A 16,316-nucleotide genomic window follows, 5' to 3' on the forward strand; every position below is an offset into this window, starting at 1 on the left:
GTGGTTAAAGATGCTTGCTTGCTAGCAAAGCCTGCTGGCTCAGGTTCAATTCCCAGTACCCACGTAAAGCCAGGTGAGTTTGTTTACAGTGGTGAGAGGCCCTTTTTCTCCGTCTTTCTCACTCCCTTTCAAAGAATTTTTTTTGTTTATTATTTATTTATTTATTTGAGAGCGACAGACAGAGAGAGAAAGAGGCAGAGAGAAAGAGAGGAGAGTGGGTGCGCCAGGGCTACCAGCCACTGCAGCTGAACTCCAGATGCGTGCGCCCCCTTGTGCATCTGGCTAATGTGGGTCCTGGGGAATGGAGCCTCGAACTGGGGTCCTTAGGCTTCACAGGCAAGTGCTTAACCGCTAAGCCATCTCTCCAGCCCAAGAATTTTTTTTTAATTTAAAAAATTAAAACCCATCAAAGTGTATGTGGTGGCGTATGTCATACCTCAAAAAAAAAAAAAAATCATTGGAAGAGGGGCTCGAGAGATTGTACAGTGGTTAAGGTACTTGCTTGCAAAGTCTGACGACCTGGTTTCAACTCCTTAGTACCCACATAAAGCCAGACACAAAAAGTGTCATATGCATCTGGAGTTCATTTGCCATGGTTGGAAGCCCTGCCATGCCCATTCTCTCCCTCTGCCTTTCTCTCTCTCTGTCTCAAATAAATAAATAAAAATTAAACATAAATATTGAAAGAAATTGTATAATGAGCATCTCTATGTCTAACACCTTGATTTTAGGCAGTTTTACTTTAAAAACATATTAGCTGCAAAGGCTTTTTATTTTCCTGTTTAAGATTATAATTCTGGGGCTGGAGAGATGGCTTAGTGGTTAAGCGCTTGCCTGTGAAGCCTAAGTACCCCGTTTCGAGGCTCGGTTCCCCAGGTCCCACGTTAGCCAGATGCACAAGGGGGCGCACGCATCTGGAGTTCATTTGCAGTGGCTGAAGGCCCTCTTGCACCCATGTGCTCTCTATCTACCTCTTTCAAATAAATTTTAATTTTTTTTAAGAAAGATTATAATTCTGTGGCTGGATTGATGGATTAGTGGTTAAAGCTCTTGCCTGTAAAGCCAAAGGACCCAGGTTTGATCCCCAGGACCCATGTAAGCCAGATGCATAAGGTGGCTCATGCATCTGGAGTTCGTTAGCAGTGGCTGGAGGCCCTGCTGTGCCCATTCTCTCTCTGTGTCTGCCTCCTTTTCTGTCTGTCTGTCACTCTCAAATAAATAAATAAAAATAAACAAATTGAAAAAAAATCAGAGAGAGCTGGGCATGGTGGCACATGCCTTTAATTCCAGCAGTTGGGAGGCAGAGGTAGGAGGATTACCGTGAGTTCAAGGCTAGTCTGGATCTAACAGTGAGTTCCAGGTTAGTCTGGGCTAGAGTGAAACCCTACCTTGAGAAAACAACAAAAACTCAGAGAGGCCAAATGTGGTAATGCATGTCTTTGATCACAGCCCTTGGGAGGTGGAAGTGGGAGGATCAGGAGTTCAAGGTCCTCATCAGCTTCATAGAGAGTTTGAGGCCAGCTTGAAGTACATGAGATGCTGTCAAAAGCACACTAACCCTTACCAGCTGCATAGAGGGAACAGAAAAAGTTTGAGGGCTTCTTGAGGACCACAAAGACACATTTACAGGGATATCATGGGTGTTTCGTATTTGGATCAACATCAGACATTTGCCATTTTCTTGTGTGACATTGCTGCTACTGTTCCTTCCAACCTATGGCTTGCTCTCAATTTCGCTCTGCTGCCCAGAGCTCTGCCTGGATGCTTGTGGGTGAGTCAGCTTAGTGGTCCATACCATGAGGGGTGAGAAGATGTTGCCCTGATGTGTCTTTTTCTTTCCCTAGATCGGGCCCAGCACAGGCAGCGTCAGTGCAAACTTCCCCCACCCCGCCTTCCACCCATGTGTGTCAACCCTTCCCCTGGAGGGACCATCTCTCGAGGTAAGGGAGGAGCTGTGGCTCCAGCAGCAGCCTGGTCCAGGGTCTGTGGGGAGGTGGGCAGCAGTGGGAGCCCTGGTGTCAGGGATGTGGGCCTCCGGAAAGTGAGTGCAGAGGTAGGCTTGGATGGAGCACTAGTGAGAGAGTACTTGGAAAAGATTTTTCATGATCCTTGGTTACATGGCTTGGACCCTTACAATCTCCTTGGGCGTCCTTGTGTGGCTTTGAACAAATCTTAGGCTCAATCTGATTGTTCAGTACCAGCATGGAGAATCTTTAGGCTCCTAGAAGTCCTGGGCTCTGGTGGCTCAGAAAGAATAGGTATTGGTACTAGGGCCAGAGCAAAGCTCTGATTTGGCTGGGTGGGGTGGCATATGCTTTTAATCCCAGCACTCGGGGCTGAGGAAGGAGGATTATTATAAGTTTGAGGCTAGCCTGAGACTACATGGTGAATTCTGGGTCAGCCTGGTCTAGAGTGAGACCCTACCTTGCAAAGCCAAAATAAATAAATAAGTAAACAAACCCCTGACTTAACCCAGTCCTCTTCATCTTGGAGGCTTTGGAGATGTCTAGCTAATCACTACTCCCTCCCATCTGGCACCTCAAACCACTTTACTGACATTAAAATATGACAGGCCTTTGGAAAGATGGGCTGTCCTTTCTTTAAATTTTATTTTAGAGAGCACAAGAGAGAGAAAGACAGAGAGAGAGAGAATTGGCGCATTAGGTCTTCAGCCACTGCAATTGAATTCCAGATGCTTGCGCTACCTAGTGGACATGTATGACCTTGAGCTTGCCTCACCTTTGTGCATCTGGCTTATGTGGCATCTGGAGAGTCAAACATGGGTCCTTAGGCTTTGCAGGCAAGCAGTTTAACTGCTAAGCTGTCTCTCCAGCCTGTTTATGACCTTTTAATAGGGGAGAATGTCAGAGCACCCAGATGAATGAGAGTTCACTTCTGCCCCTCCTACACTGTGGACAGGGCTTGGATCAGACTAGGGAAATCTTTCTGTGTATGAGCATCTTTTCCCTTCCCTCAGACATAGTTGGTTTTTTTTTGTTTTTTTTTTTCCCTTTTCTTCAAGGTAAGATTTCATTCACTCTTGCCCAGGTTGACCTGGAATTCACTACGTAATCTCAGGCTGGCCTTGCAGAACTCACGGTGATCCCCCTATCTCTGTCTCCTAAGTGCTGGGATCAAAGGAAGGCACCACCACTCTCAGCTAGACATAGGTCAAGGCCAGTGCCCCTGGTGGCTTTTCAGTCTTGATAGCTGCTTTTCCCCACCTAGGCTGCTTGTTGGTTCATGTCCTTTTGCCCAGCAAAGAGCACTGTTGTAGGTGGTAGAGTCTTTGCCATATGTGGGGCCAAGCTGTCTCCTCTAGGCTGTGTCTGTAAAGAGTAATTTGGAGGTCACAAGCACAGGTAGAGCTGAGTCACCGTGGCACCAGTGCTGCCACGCTGCCGGCAGCCGCCCGCCCGTGCACTGCCCTCCTGCTCTATCTAGTCCCTTAGTGCTGCCAGCAGTGTGCAGGAAATATGTCCTCCAGCCCCTCTGACTCCCTGACTGAGGTGGTTTTGTTTTGTTTTGGATTTTTCAAGGTAGGGTCTCACTGTAGCCCAGGCTGACCTGGAACTCACTATGTAGTCTCAGGGTGGCCTCGAACTCACGGTGATCCTCCTACCTCTGCCTCCAAGTACTGGGATTAATGGTGTGCGCCACCACACCCGGCTTTAACTTAGATTTTAAATAAAAGCCATCCCCTTACTTTTGCCAAAACAAGAGTTGATTCTGCCCTTCTTTTTTTTTTTCTTTCTTAAAATGCCCTGTAACTCGAAAAGGCTGAACGTTAACATTTCCAGCATGGCAGGTGAGTGGCTCTGCGAGTGTCAGGTGTGCTGTGGCTAAGCCTGCAGGTGGCTAGTCGGGATGAGCTAGGAGCCAGCCCCAGCTGTGCCTCTGGAAGGCCGTCTCATGGGCTGTTGGTTGCTTGTCCTCTCTCTCTTTCCCCCTTAGAAGCAGCAGACATCTTAGCCTGCACATGGACGACCGTTGGGGCTTGCTTCCACGCCTTGTCTTCTTTCTCTTTCCCTTCCCCCCCTCCTTTCCGTCCCTTCGAGCTGGAGTCTGACCGCGTTGCCCAGGTGCATCACTTCTTCTTGGAGGGACGCGCACAACCCAAGTAGGGCAGCAACAGCAGGCAAAACGAACGATGTACCCAGCCGGCCCAGAGAGCAGTGAGCTTGGTGGGGTCACTTAGAAGAGGATGGGTGAGAGGTTAGTTACTCAGGAGCATGTGTAACTCTGACACCAGAAAGCCCACCCCAGCATGGGTGATGCCTCAGGAATGAATGCTGCGTCCCTGGGGCTCACTGCATAACCTGACGGCCACTCCTGTGGCTGGATGGAGTCTCCTCGCCCGGGTGGGGAGAAGCCTTGTCAGTCTTATAAGTTTCATGAGCTTCTCCAGTCTCTGTAGGCTGGGCTTTCTTGAAACTTCCTAAGAAACTTCTCTCTAGGATGGAATGTTTGAATTTGGAGGAAATTGCTACTGGACGTGGCTGGGGGCAAATACCTTTAATTCCAGCACTCAGTACTCCGGAGCCAGGAGGATTGCTCTGAGATTGAGGCCACCCTGAGACTACATAGTGAATTCCAGGTCAGCCTGGCCTAGAGTGAGACCCTACCTTGAAAAACAAACACAAACAAACAAACAAAAAGAATGAACAAATGAAATTGTCTGCTTTCTAGGCTGAAGCAATCCTCCTGCCTTAGCCTCTAAGTAGCTGTGTTTATAAGCACTGAGCCTACATTGTTATGCTTTCTAATTTCCTAGAGGAGTCAGTGGTGCTTCTGCCCATAGTGTAAAAGTCAGATGGGACAGCTGGGCATGGTAGCGCACGCCTTTAATCCCATCACTCAGGAGGCAGAGGTATGAGGATCACCATGAGTTCGAGGCCATCCTGAGACTATATAGTGAGTTCCAGGTCAGCCTGTGCCAGAGTGAGACCCTACCTTGAAAAACCAAAAAAAAAAAAACCAAAAAAGAAAAAAGTCAGATGGGACAGAATAGCCTATAATCCCAGCCCTGGGGAGAAGGAGTCTGGAACATCAGAAGTTCAAATCCACTTTCGGCTATGTGGCGCATAAGATCATGTTTTTTTTTGTTTTTTTGGTGGTTTGTTTTTGCTTTTGAGGAAAGAAGGAAGCAAAAGTAGTGCAGTGTTTAAATAAAGAAAACAGTTTATTCAGAGTTTGGTGGCCACTTGTACTGAACATCAGGGTCAGACTGGGAATGGAGAAACAATTGAATTCAAAGCTGTCCCCCCCAAACTTCTGCCAGCCTCTTTCTTACCAAGACCTCCTTCCAAAGTCAAGGGCAAAGGAATGAAGAAACCCTCCTGTGAGTGTTTCCTGTACATGTTCTCCACCGTCCAGATGTGAGGCGTGGAGCAGTAGAGCACTGAGGAGAACAGAACGCTCCCCTGCTGCGCTTCCGCAGCCAGTCTGCGCTTTCCTGTAAAGTCCTCAGACAGGCGCCCCTCCTCCTCTTGTGGCAGTCTACATTAAAGGATGTGTGGCTTTATAAGCGTGGAAGGGGAAGCCCTGAGGACCAGGGACCCAGAAGAGTGGTCAGAGTTCCTGCTTGGCCTCTGTAGCTCTCCTTACTCTCTCCCTGCCAGCCAAGCCGGCTGTTTCTTGCCGTTTTGATCATTCACAAAACATACAACTGCCCTGGCATGGTGGCACACATCTTTAATCCTAGCACTTTGGAGACAGAGGTAGGAGGAACACCATGAGTTCTAGGCCACCCTGAGTCTACATAGTGAGTTCCAGGTCAGCCTGCGCTAAAATTAAAAAACAAAAAACCTAACTATTGTTAAGTAAGTTGCCACATGGTGGCTGAGCCCTCCAGCTTTTTTTTTTATTTTTTTTATTTTATTAGAGAGAAAGAGAGAAACAGAAATAGGCAAGTATAGAGAGAGGGAGAGAATGGGCGTGCCAGGGCCTCCAGCCACTGCAAACAAACTCCAGATGCATGCGCCCCTTGTGCATCTGGCTAACATGGGTCCTGGAGAATTAAACCTGGGTACTGTGGCTTGGCAGGCAGATCCCTTAACCGCTAAGCCGTCTCGCCAGCCCCCTTCCAGCTTTTTTAGGTGTGTTGGTGGACTCTCCTCCGTTCCCTTGAAAAGTCTTGGGATTTGCCTCAAAGCCTGAATTATTTTGGGTTTCTTTCTTTGGGCTCGTAAAGTTTAGATTCCTAAACAGAGCATGGTGGCTCATGCCTGTAATCCCAGCATTTGGGGGGCTGAGGCAACAATGGATTAATTGCTGTGAGTTTCAGGCCAGCCTAGGCTACATGATGACACCCTGTCTCAGGGGAAAAAAAAAATGTGAGGGATTGGGAGTTGGTGAGGATATAACTCAAATGGCAGAGCACTTGCCTAGTATGCTTAGAGTCCTAGCACTGAGTAAACTGGTTTGATGATGCATGCCTATAAATAGCACTGAGTAAACTGGTGTGATGATGCATGCCTGTAACTGCAGGGTTTGGGAGCAGAGGCTGGAGGGTCAGGAGTTCAAGGTCATTCCTGGCCACCTGGCAAGTGTGAACTGTAGAGACCCTTAGAAAAAAAATAGAACTTCAAATTTAGTCCGTCCCCCCCCCCCCCCCCCCGGCCCAGGTAGGGTCTCACTCTAGTTCAGGCTGACCTGGAATTCTCTGTGTAGTCTAAGGGTGGCCTTGAACTCACAGTGATCCACCTACCTCTGTCTCTTTGAGTGCTGGGATTAAAGGTGTGCGCCACCATGCCTGGCAAATTTGAAGTTCTTAAAACACTCAGTACTCCTTTATGTGTTCAGATTCGTTATGATTTATTTAATTATTTGTTTGTTTGTTTGTTTATTTGAGAGAGGCAGAGAGGGACATGGAGATGGGCGCACCAGGGCCTCAAGCCACTGCAAACGAACTCCAGATGCATGTGCCACCTTCTACATCTGGCTTATGTGGGTCCTGGAGAATTGAATCTGAGTCCTTTGACTTTGCTGGCAAGCATCTTAGCCACTAAGCCATCTATCCTACTCTGTATTCACATTCTTGCACCTTAATACCATGATGTAAGCTGTAATTATTTGCCACATTTTAGTAAAGGTATCATGCCTGATTCAGAAGTGAACAGAACTATCTCTGAGCCCCCCCCCCCCAAAAAAAGTGAGTTTCGGTTTCTTCCCCCCCCCCTTGGTTTTTCAAGGTAGGATTTCACTGTAGCTTAGGCTGACTTAGAATTCACTATGTAGTCTTAGGGTGGCCTTAAACTCATGTTGATCCTCCTACCTCTACCTCCCAAATGCTGGGATTAAAGGCATGCACCTCCACATCGGGCCCATGGTTCCTTCTTTTTTGTTTTTTTGGTTTTTTGAGGTTGGGTCTCATTCTCTAGCCCAGCTTGACTGGGAATTTGCTGTGTAGTCTCAGGGTGGTCTTGAACTCACAGTGCTTCACCTACCTCTGCCTCCCAAGTGCTAGGCTTAAAGGCTTGCCCCACCATGCCTGGCTATTTTGGGGATTTTTTTGGTTCTTTTTAGGCTTCTGTGTTTGTTTCTGTTTTTTATTTTTTGGTTATTTTTACTTATTTGAGAGCGACAGGGAGAGAGAGAAAGAGACAGCTAGAGAGACAGAATGGGCGCGCCAGGGCCTCCAGCCACTGCAAACTGAACTCCAGACGCGTGTGCCCCCTTGTGCATCTGGCTAACTTGGGTCTTGGAGAATCGAGCTTCGAACCGTGTTCCTCAAGTTTCACAGCCAAGCCCTTAACTGCTAAGCCATCTCTCCAGCTCTGTGTTTGTTTCTTTTTTGTAATTTTATTTACTTATTTATTTGAGAGGGAGTGAATGGGGGCACCTTAGCCTCTAACCATTATAAACAAATTCCAGATGCATGTGCCACCTTGTGCATCTGGCTTATGTGGGTACTGGAGAATCAAACCTGGGTCATCAGCCTTTGCAGGCAGGTGCCTTAACCACTAAGCTACCTCTCCAGCCCCTGTGTTTTGGTTTACTGAGGTAGGGTTTCACTCTAGCCAAAGTTGACCTAGAATTCACTATGTACTCTCAGGAGCTGGCCTTGAACTCATAATGATTCTCCTACCTCTGCCTCCCGAGTGCTGGGATCAAAAGGGCCACAACACCAGACCCTTTTTTGTCTTTTTTTAAAAACATTTTGGGTTGGAGAGATGGCTTAGTGGTTAAATGCTTGCCTGTGGAGCCTAAGGACCCTGGTTTTTTCACCAGGTCCCACATAAGCCAGACTAACAAGGGGCTGCATGCATCTGAAGTTCGTTTATAGTGGCTGGAGGCCCTGACGCTCCCATTCTCTATCTACCTGCCTCTTTCTGTCTGTGGCTCTCAAATAAATAAATAAAAACAAACCACAAAGATTTTTATTTATTTATTTAAATAATTTTATTTATTTATTTTCAAGCAGAGAGAGGGAGGGAGGGAGGGAGAAAGACTGGGGACACCAAGGCCTGTAGCCATTGCAACTGAACTCCAGATGGATGTACTACATTCTGTATCTGGCTTTACATGGGTACTAGGGAATTGAACCCAGTTCCTTAGGCTTTGCATGCAAGCACCTTAACTGCTGAGTCATTTCTCCAGCTTCTCTCCCCTTTTTGGTTTTTCAGGGTAGGGTTTCACTGTAGCCCAGGCCGACTGGAATTCACTTATGTAGTCTCAAGGTGGCCTCAAACTCATGGTGATCCTCCTACCTCTGCCTCTTGAGTGCTGGGATTAAAAGCATGTACCTGGCTCTCCTTTTATTTTTATTTTTAATTCATTTGAGACAGAGAGGGGGAGAGAGAGAATGGGCATGCTAGTAGGGCCTCTAGCCACTGCATAAGAGCTCCAGACTCATGTGCCACCTTGTGCATCTGGATTACATAGGATCTGGAGAATCAAACTGGAGAATCAAACCTGGGTCTTTAGGTTTTGCACGCAAGTGCCTTAACTGCTAAGCCATCTCTCCAGCCTTTTCTTTTTTAAAATTTTACTTTTATTTATTTTTGAGAGTGAGAAAGTGAGGAAGAGAATGAATGGGTGCTCCAGGACCTCCAGCCACTGTAAATGAACTCCAGATGCCTGTGCCACCATGTGCATGTGACTTATGTGGGTCCTGAGGAATTGAACCTAGGTTCTTAGGCTTCGTAGGCAAGCACCTTAACCACCAAGCTATCTCTCCAGCCCCTTTCTCCCCTTTTTAAAGAACTATTTTTAGGGCCTGGAGAGATTGCTTAGTGGTTACGACGCTTGCCTGCAAAGCCTAAGGATCCAGTTTCAGTTCCCCAGTACCCATGTAAGCCAGATGCACAAAGTGGCTCATGCATCTGGAGTTCATTTGCAGTGGTTAGAGGCCCTGGTACACCCACTCTCTTTTCCATGCCCCTTCCACTCCCTCCCCCACCTCCCGGTCTGCCTCCCTCCCTCTCTCAATGTGGGTACTATGGAATCAAATCCAGGTCATTAGGCTTTACAGGCAAGCACTTTAACTGCTAAGCCATCTCTCAACACCCCCCCTTTTTTTTAGAGTTAGGGTCTCCCTCCAGCTCAGGCTGACATGTAATTCACTATGTAGTCTCAGGGTGGTCTTGAACTCACAGAGATCTATTTACCTGTGCCTCCCAAATACTGAGATTAAGGTCATGTACCACCACAACTGGCCTTGTTTTTTGTCCTTTTGAAGCAGGGTTTTACTCTAACCAATGCTGGGCTTGAACTCAAGGTGATTCTTCTAACTCAGCTTCCTGAGTGCTGGGATTAAAGGTTTATACCATCATACCCAACTCTTTTGTTTTGTTTTTTTTTTTGTTTGTTTGTTTGTTCGAGGTAGGGTCTCACTCTAGTGCAGATAGACCTGGAACTCACTATGTTGTCTCACTGTGGGTTTGAACTCATGGCAATCCTTCTCCTCCTACCTCTGCCTCCCAAGTGCTGGTATTAAAGGTGTGTACCACCACACCTGGCTTTTTTTTTTTTTTTTTTAAGGTAGAGGTCTCACTAGTCCAGGCTGACCTGAAATTTACTAACTAGTTTCACACCTAGCTTTTCAGTTTTGTATTTATTTATTTATATGCAAAGAGAGACAGATGGATGGGGAGAATGGGTGCATCAGGACCTCTAGCTGCTGCAAACAAACCTCAGATATGTGTTCCACTGTGCATCTGGCTTTATGTGAGTTCTGGGTCATTGAACCCTGGTCATTAGGCTTTGCAAGCAAGTGCCTTAAGCATTGTGCCATCTCTCCAGTACCAGTATTTTTATTTTATTTTATTCTTTTGGTTATTTAAGGTAGGGTCTCACTCTCTAGCCCAGTCTGCCCTGGAATTCACTATGTAGTCTCAGGGTGGCCTTAAATTCATGATGATCTACCTACCCCTGTCTCCTGAGTACACCACCAAGCCCAGCCTAGTTCATTTTTTAAAATTTTATTTTACTTATTTGAGAGAAAGAGGCAGTGGGTGGGGCAGGGAGGGGATGAATGGGCACACCTGGGCTTTCACCCACTGTAAACAGACTCCAGACACATTGGCCACCTTGTACATCTGGCTTACATAGGTCCTGGAGAATCAAACCTAGATCCTTTGGCTTTTCAGGCAAAAGCCTTAACCATTAAGGCATCTCTCCAGCCTCCCAGTTTAAAATTTTTGACATGAAAGTCCAAGCAGCTGTTTAAAATATGCAAAGATAAAGAAAATGTGTAATAAGTGTGTCAGCCAGCTTGAACAGCTAACAGATCATGGCTAGATTTAGAATTGCTTTGCGTATATTCCTTCTTCCTTTTGCCCTTTGGAAGCAAATTCAAGAATCTTGCATTTCCATTGCATGTTAAGTGTCTGTCAGAGCACAGTGCAGTCCTGAGTGCCATAAAGGCCAAGATCAGCCTTTCAGGTGGGGTCTTTTTCCATACTCTTGCTGCTTTTGACTTGGAGATACCAGTTTTCAGTTTGTCCTCAGCCACTATTGTCCCTCCTTGGCTTAGTCAACTTTAGATTTTTTAAATTTAAATAATTTATTTATTTGCAAGAGAAAAATATATTACAAGAGAGAAAGGGAGATACTGGGCACACCAGGGCCTTTAGCCACTGCAAATGAACTCCAGATGCATGCACCACCTTGTGCATCTGGCTTACTTGGGTTCTGGGGAATTGAACCTGGGTCCCTTGGCTTCGCAGGCAAGTGCCTTAACCACTAAGCCATCTGTCCAACCCCAACTTCTAGACTTTTTAAAAGAAATTTTATTTATTTGCATGTGTGCATATGTGTATGGGTGTGCTAGGGCATCTTGCCACTGCAAATGAATGCCAGATACTTGCAATACTTCTTTGTGTCCTGCTTATGTGAGTGGCTTGGGAATTGAACCAAGGCTGATAGGTTTCATAAGTAATTAAGTACCTTTAACCACTGACCCATCTCCCCAGCACCCTCATCTTTAAAATAATTTAGTGTGTGCTTGTGTGTTCACGTGTGTGTGTGTGTGTGTATGCAATGGCATACTAAGGCCTCTTGGTGTGCAAACACCAAATGCTTGTGCTACTTTTTGTGGCTGGCTTACTTGGGCCTATGTGGGTGGTTTGGAAATTGAACTTTGGGCTAGCAGGCTTTGCAAGGAAGTGCCTTCATCTGTTGAACCATCTTCTCAGCTCCTTAATTTTTGGATTCATTTTTTAAAAAGTTTTATCTTAGAGAGAAAGAGAGAGAGAGAGAATTGGTTTGCCAGGGCCTCAGCCACCGCAAACAGCAGATGCTTGCGCCACCTAGTGGCCAAGTGCAACCTTGCTCTTACCTCACCTTTGTGGTTCTTGTTTATGTGGAATCTGGAGAGTGGAATATGGGTCCTTAGGCTTTGCAGGCAAGTGCCTTAACTGCTAAGCCATCTCTCCAGCCCCTTTTAACTTTTGGATTCTTTTCTTTTTCTCCCGGGTGGGTTTCACTGTATCTCAGGCTGACCTGTGATTCACTATGTAGTCTCAAGGTGTCCTCAAACTCACAGCAGTCGTCCTACCTCTGCCTCCCAAGTGCTGGGATTAAAGGTGTGCGCCACCACGCCTGGCTGGCTGAGTTTTGGATTCTTTTTAGGGAATTTAGGCTATTCACTGTCCTTGAGGACTATTCCTGAACCCGAGTGTCTATCTAGGCTTATGTAACAAACTAGTGAGCCACGTACCCAAATACAAAGGTCTTTGGGAATCATGTTATGTCCTAATATGGATCAGAGTAGGGGTGTTTGTAGCAATTGCTGTATCAAGATTTTGGTGTTTGTGCGGGGGAGTTCCTCATGCAGTCACATGTAGAATTTTTTGGGGAAAAAAAAAAGCCAGGAATGGAGGCACATGCCTTTAATCCCAGTATTCAGGAGGGCAGAGTAGGAGGATGGCTGTGAGTTTGAGGCCAGTCTGGGACAACAGAGTGAGACTCTACCTTGAAAAAAAACAAAACAAAGCAAACAAAACAAAAAAGAAATTCCTCCTTCCCAGTTTGCCTCTGCCTAAACTGCCCATATATATGTGTGTGTGTATATATGTATATGTATGTATGTATGTATGTATGTATATATATATGTATGCATATATATATATATTTTTGTTGTTGTTGTTGTTGTTGTTGTTTTTAAGGTAGGGTCTCACTGTAGTCCACGCTGACCTGGAACATTCAGGCTGGCCTCAGACTCACAGTTATCCTACCTTTGCCTTCCAAGTGCTAGGATTAAAGGTGTGCACCACCATGCCTGGCATAAACTGCTAATTTAAAAAAATCTTTGTGTGTGTGTGTAGGTGTGCACATGCCACGGGAGTAGGAGGAGGACTGAAGTTGTAGTTCCTTCTATGTCGTTTTTGGCAGTCTCTTTGTATTATTGCTCCATACAAGTTAGCTCTCTTCAAGATTCGGAGACCTTATGCTAGTGCTGAACCACGTACATTAGTCTGATTCCCAGAGGATCCAAAACTCTTCTCCTCAAGCCATAATTCCACTGGCTTTCAAACAAATGAAGAGCAGCAAAATTGGACTCTTTTGCAGGTTCTTCACTGGCAAGGTTTACTTTGTAAGCCCTTATGAGATGGGGCAACCAGGTCAGTGATCATCTACATCCCAAGTCAAGGGTTGCAAAGAGACCTGTGAGGAATTTTCACCGTTAAGGACATGGAGAAATTTGCTTCCTTTCCTTGAATGGACTTTGAGGAAACCCCTAGCACAGTTTTCTGGGGGGAAAGACAGCTCATTCCCCTTCCTGCGTGAGACCTGGGCTTCGGGTCCAGTACCGCGGCGCACACGCCGGGGCCGCCGGCCAGCAGGGGGCGTAGGCGCCCTCGCGCCGCCCCGCGCTCCCGGCTCCCGGGCCGCTCTGGCCGCGGGGGCCGGCGGGAGCGCGATGGCGGCCGCCAGGAGGCTCATGGCGCTGGCTGCCCGCGTCTCTCCGCGCCTGCGGCCGCCGGATCCCCGCGCCGCCGAGCGACAGGGGTGCGCGCGCGGCCTTTCGTCAGGCTTCGCCCGCCCCGACGGCACCCGGGAAGCCGCCGCGGCCGAGTCAGAGGTGGCCCCCGGCGAGCCCGGGGAGGACGAGGGCAACATGGTGAACGGTGAGGGCCGGGGCTCGGCCGGCGGACTTCGACGCCCTTGGCCGGGACTGGCTGGCGAGGGCGCGGGGCGGGCCCGGCCGAAGGTGGGCGAGCCCTCCTTCGGCGGTGGGCGGCGGCCCGAGCCGCCCGAGCACCTGCCCCCTGGAGGACTGGGTGTGGGACCTGGACGGAGCTAGGGCCGCCAGGGAGACGTCCAGCCTCTGCCAGGTGGCATTAAGGGTAAAAACCTGCCTCCGTTGTAAGAGGTCGCCCTAAATACACCCTGGAATTTCAGAATCCCAGACAGAGGGGTGACTGCACTGGCCGGCTGCGGCTTTGTGGCTTCTGAGCAGTACAGCATGGCACTGGTGAGAACATGCCTGCCCATCAATGGAGTGGGTGTAGAGTGACCAGCTGGCCTTCACCTGCCTTGCAGAGCCTGGGGTTGGGGGCCTGCAAACCTGCGGATCAAAAAGTCGGAACGCTCTGAGAACCACTCTCCTTTAGTTTACTTTGACACTGTTGATTAACTGCTTGGCTCTTACTGTATCTATCAGATAGTTTTTAGGAAAAAGGGCCACTTGATGGAATCTTCCCCAAGGACGCGCACACAAGCTAGGTGGCAGAGCTTTTTCAGAAAAAATTGGAGGAGCTTTTCCAGAATAAGCCTACCTGAACACTGCTGCCATTCTCAGGTGCCCCATGGGGAAGAAGTGCACTTGTGCTGCACACAGCTTCTACAGAGTTCCATTGTGGAGTTGGTTTAAAGTTTAATAAGATGCTAGAGACTAGGGCTGGCAAAGGAGAAGGCCCCGCATCTCCGAAGGTTTCTGCTTCTGCATGTTAAAGGGCTGCTCTGGGGTTTCAGCTCTTCCCTTCGCATCTAGCTACTCTTAGTAGCCTCTGTGTGGTCTGACTGAAGCACTATGTTTGGCACAAGCTGCTACTAGGTAGACAGCCATTTGTGCTTTAGGATTTCTGCAGAGAACACGTGATGGAAGTGAGATATTGCTCATGGTATCTGGTGCAGGTTTCTTTTTCTTGGTACCAGGAAAATGGGAAAGGACTAGCTCATGTCTTGGCTGTGGGATTTTCTTTGGCTTTAGGGAGGACTTCTGCAGGGTGCTGAGGTGCATTTGAGAGCCCAGGCTTGGTCTTCAGAACTGGGTATTATCACAGGCCTCCATGAGGCCCTCCATTCCTACCGTGCGTGTGAACTACTAGCGGAGGAGGCTTGCTCTGCAGTATGTGTTTGTGAGACCTTGGTTGATGTGCCTTCTTCCAGACACAGATTCCATTTGTTGACCACTCAGGCCCTGTAGCTGATGTATGAAATCGGATGCTTGGGTGGAGAAGAAAGATACTGCCTGGTTTCCTTCTGTGAAGTGTGGGTCTTTGGCTCTTTTCCTTCAGGAAGTAGTCCTACAAGTGGGTGTGGCTGCCTTCTCTATAAATGGACAAAGAAGCCATTGCTCTTTCCTTTTCCGAGAGTCCTTGCTCCATTGAGTGGTTTGGGGCCAGTTGCCAGCATCCTCAGACTCCAACCAAAAGTTGCCATGATACTTAGCCAGGAGTTTTAAAAGAAAGAATGACTGAAACCTGTTTGTTCTTACTTTTTTAGCTTCTAGGGACCTATTAAAAGAGTTTCCACAGCCCAAAAACCTTCTCAACAGTGTGATTGGAAGAGCCCTTGGCATCTCACATGCAAAAGACAAGCTAGTCTATGTTCACACAAATGGACCGAAGAAAAAGGTAAGTCCACTTGTGGCTAGGTGAAGCACTGTTTAGACTCAAAGGAGACTGGCTGGCCTTCTCTCTCTCTTTTGTTTTTTTCCAGGTAGGAAAAAACTCTATAACTCAAGCTAACCTGGAATTCACTATGTAGTCTCAGGGTGGCCTCAAACTCACGGGGATTCTCCTGCATCTGCCTTCTGAGTGCTGGAATTAAAGGTGTGCGCCACCACACCTGGCTTTCTCTCTCTCTCTTTCTCTCTCTCTTTTTGGTTTTTCAAGATAGAGTATTACTCTATTCCAGGCTGACGTGGAATTCACTATGAAGTCTCAGGTCTTTTTTGTTTCTTTCAAGGTAGGGTCTCACTCCAGGATGATTTGAAAGTCACCTTTTTATTTTTTGTTTTTTTAATTTACTTATTTTCAATGTGGGGCGGGGACAGAGAGGGAGAGAATGGTCACACCTTGGCCTCAAGCCACTTCACACAAACTCCAGACACATGTTCAACCTTATGTATCTGACTTTACCTGGGTAGTGGGGAGTCAAATCTGATTCCTTGGCTTTGCAGGCAAGCACTTTAACTGCTAAGCCATCTCTCCAGCCCTGATTTAGAACTCATTCTGTAGACCCAGGCTGGCCTTCACCTTACAGTGATCATTCTACCCTGCCTTCTGAGTGCAGGGATTAAAGGCTTGTGCACCACACTGGACTTCTCTCTCTCTTTTTTTAGAAGTTTTATTTATTTTTTATTTTTTTTAATGTATTTATTTGAGAGAGAAAAAGGGAGGGAGGGAGGGAGAGAGAGAGAGGGAGGGAGAAAGAATATGCCAGGGCCTCCAGCCACTGCAAATGACCTCCAAAGACATGCGCTACCTTGTGCATCCGGCTTACATGGGTTCTGGGAAATTGAACCCAGGTCCTTTGCCTTTGCAGGCAAGTGCCTTAATCACTAAAGCCATCGCTCCAGACCTCTTTATTTTTATTATTTATTTATTTATTGTTTTTTCAAAGTAAGGTCTTGCTCTAGCTCA

At 47.3% G+C, this 16,316-nt stretch overlaps 1 protein-coding gene across 5 annotated transcripts in view; it reads left to right on the forward strand.

The window, feature by feature from the left end:
* The window catches only part of Dhx30 (DExH-box helicase 30), a 45,887-nt gene that overhangs the window by 14,142 nt on the left and 15,429 nt on the right, over positions 1–16,316 (forward strand). For 3 of the 5 annotated variants that reach the window (XM_045136874.1, XM_045136875.1, XM_045136876.1), the window contains 2 exons: positions 1,845–1,940; positions 15,175–15,305. In XM_045136874.1, coding sequence (XP_044992809.1) covers positions 1,845–1,940; positions 15,175–15,305 — 227 coding nt within the window. Of the gene's footprint in view, positions 1–1,844; positions 1,941–3,779; positions 3,809–13,366; positions 13,575–15,174; positions 15,306–16,316 lie in introns of those variants that run through there. The other 2 variants (XM_045136873.1, XM_045136872.1) reach the window with 2 other exon arrangements.

The sequence above is a fragment of the Jaculus jaculus genome, chromosome 17 (assembly GCF_020740685.1).
Source record: "Jaculus jaculus isolate mJacJac1 chromosome 17, mJacJac1.mat.Y.cur, whole genome shotgun sequence".
In the NCBI taxonomy this organism is placed as follows: domain Eukaryota; kingdom Metazoa; phylum Chordata; class Mammalia; order Rodentia; family Dipodidae; genus Jaculus; species Jaculus jaculus.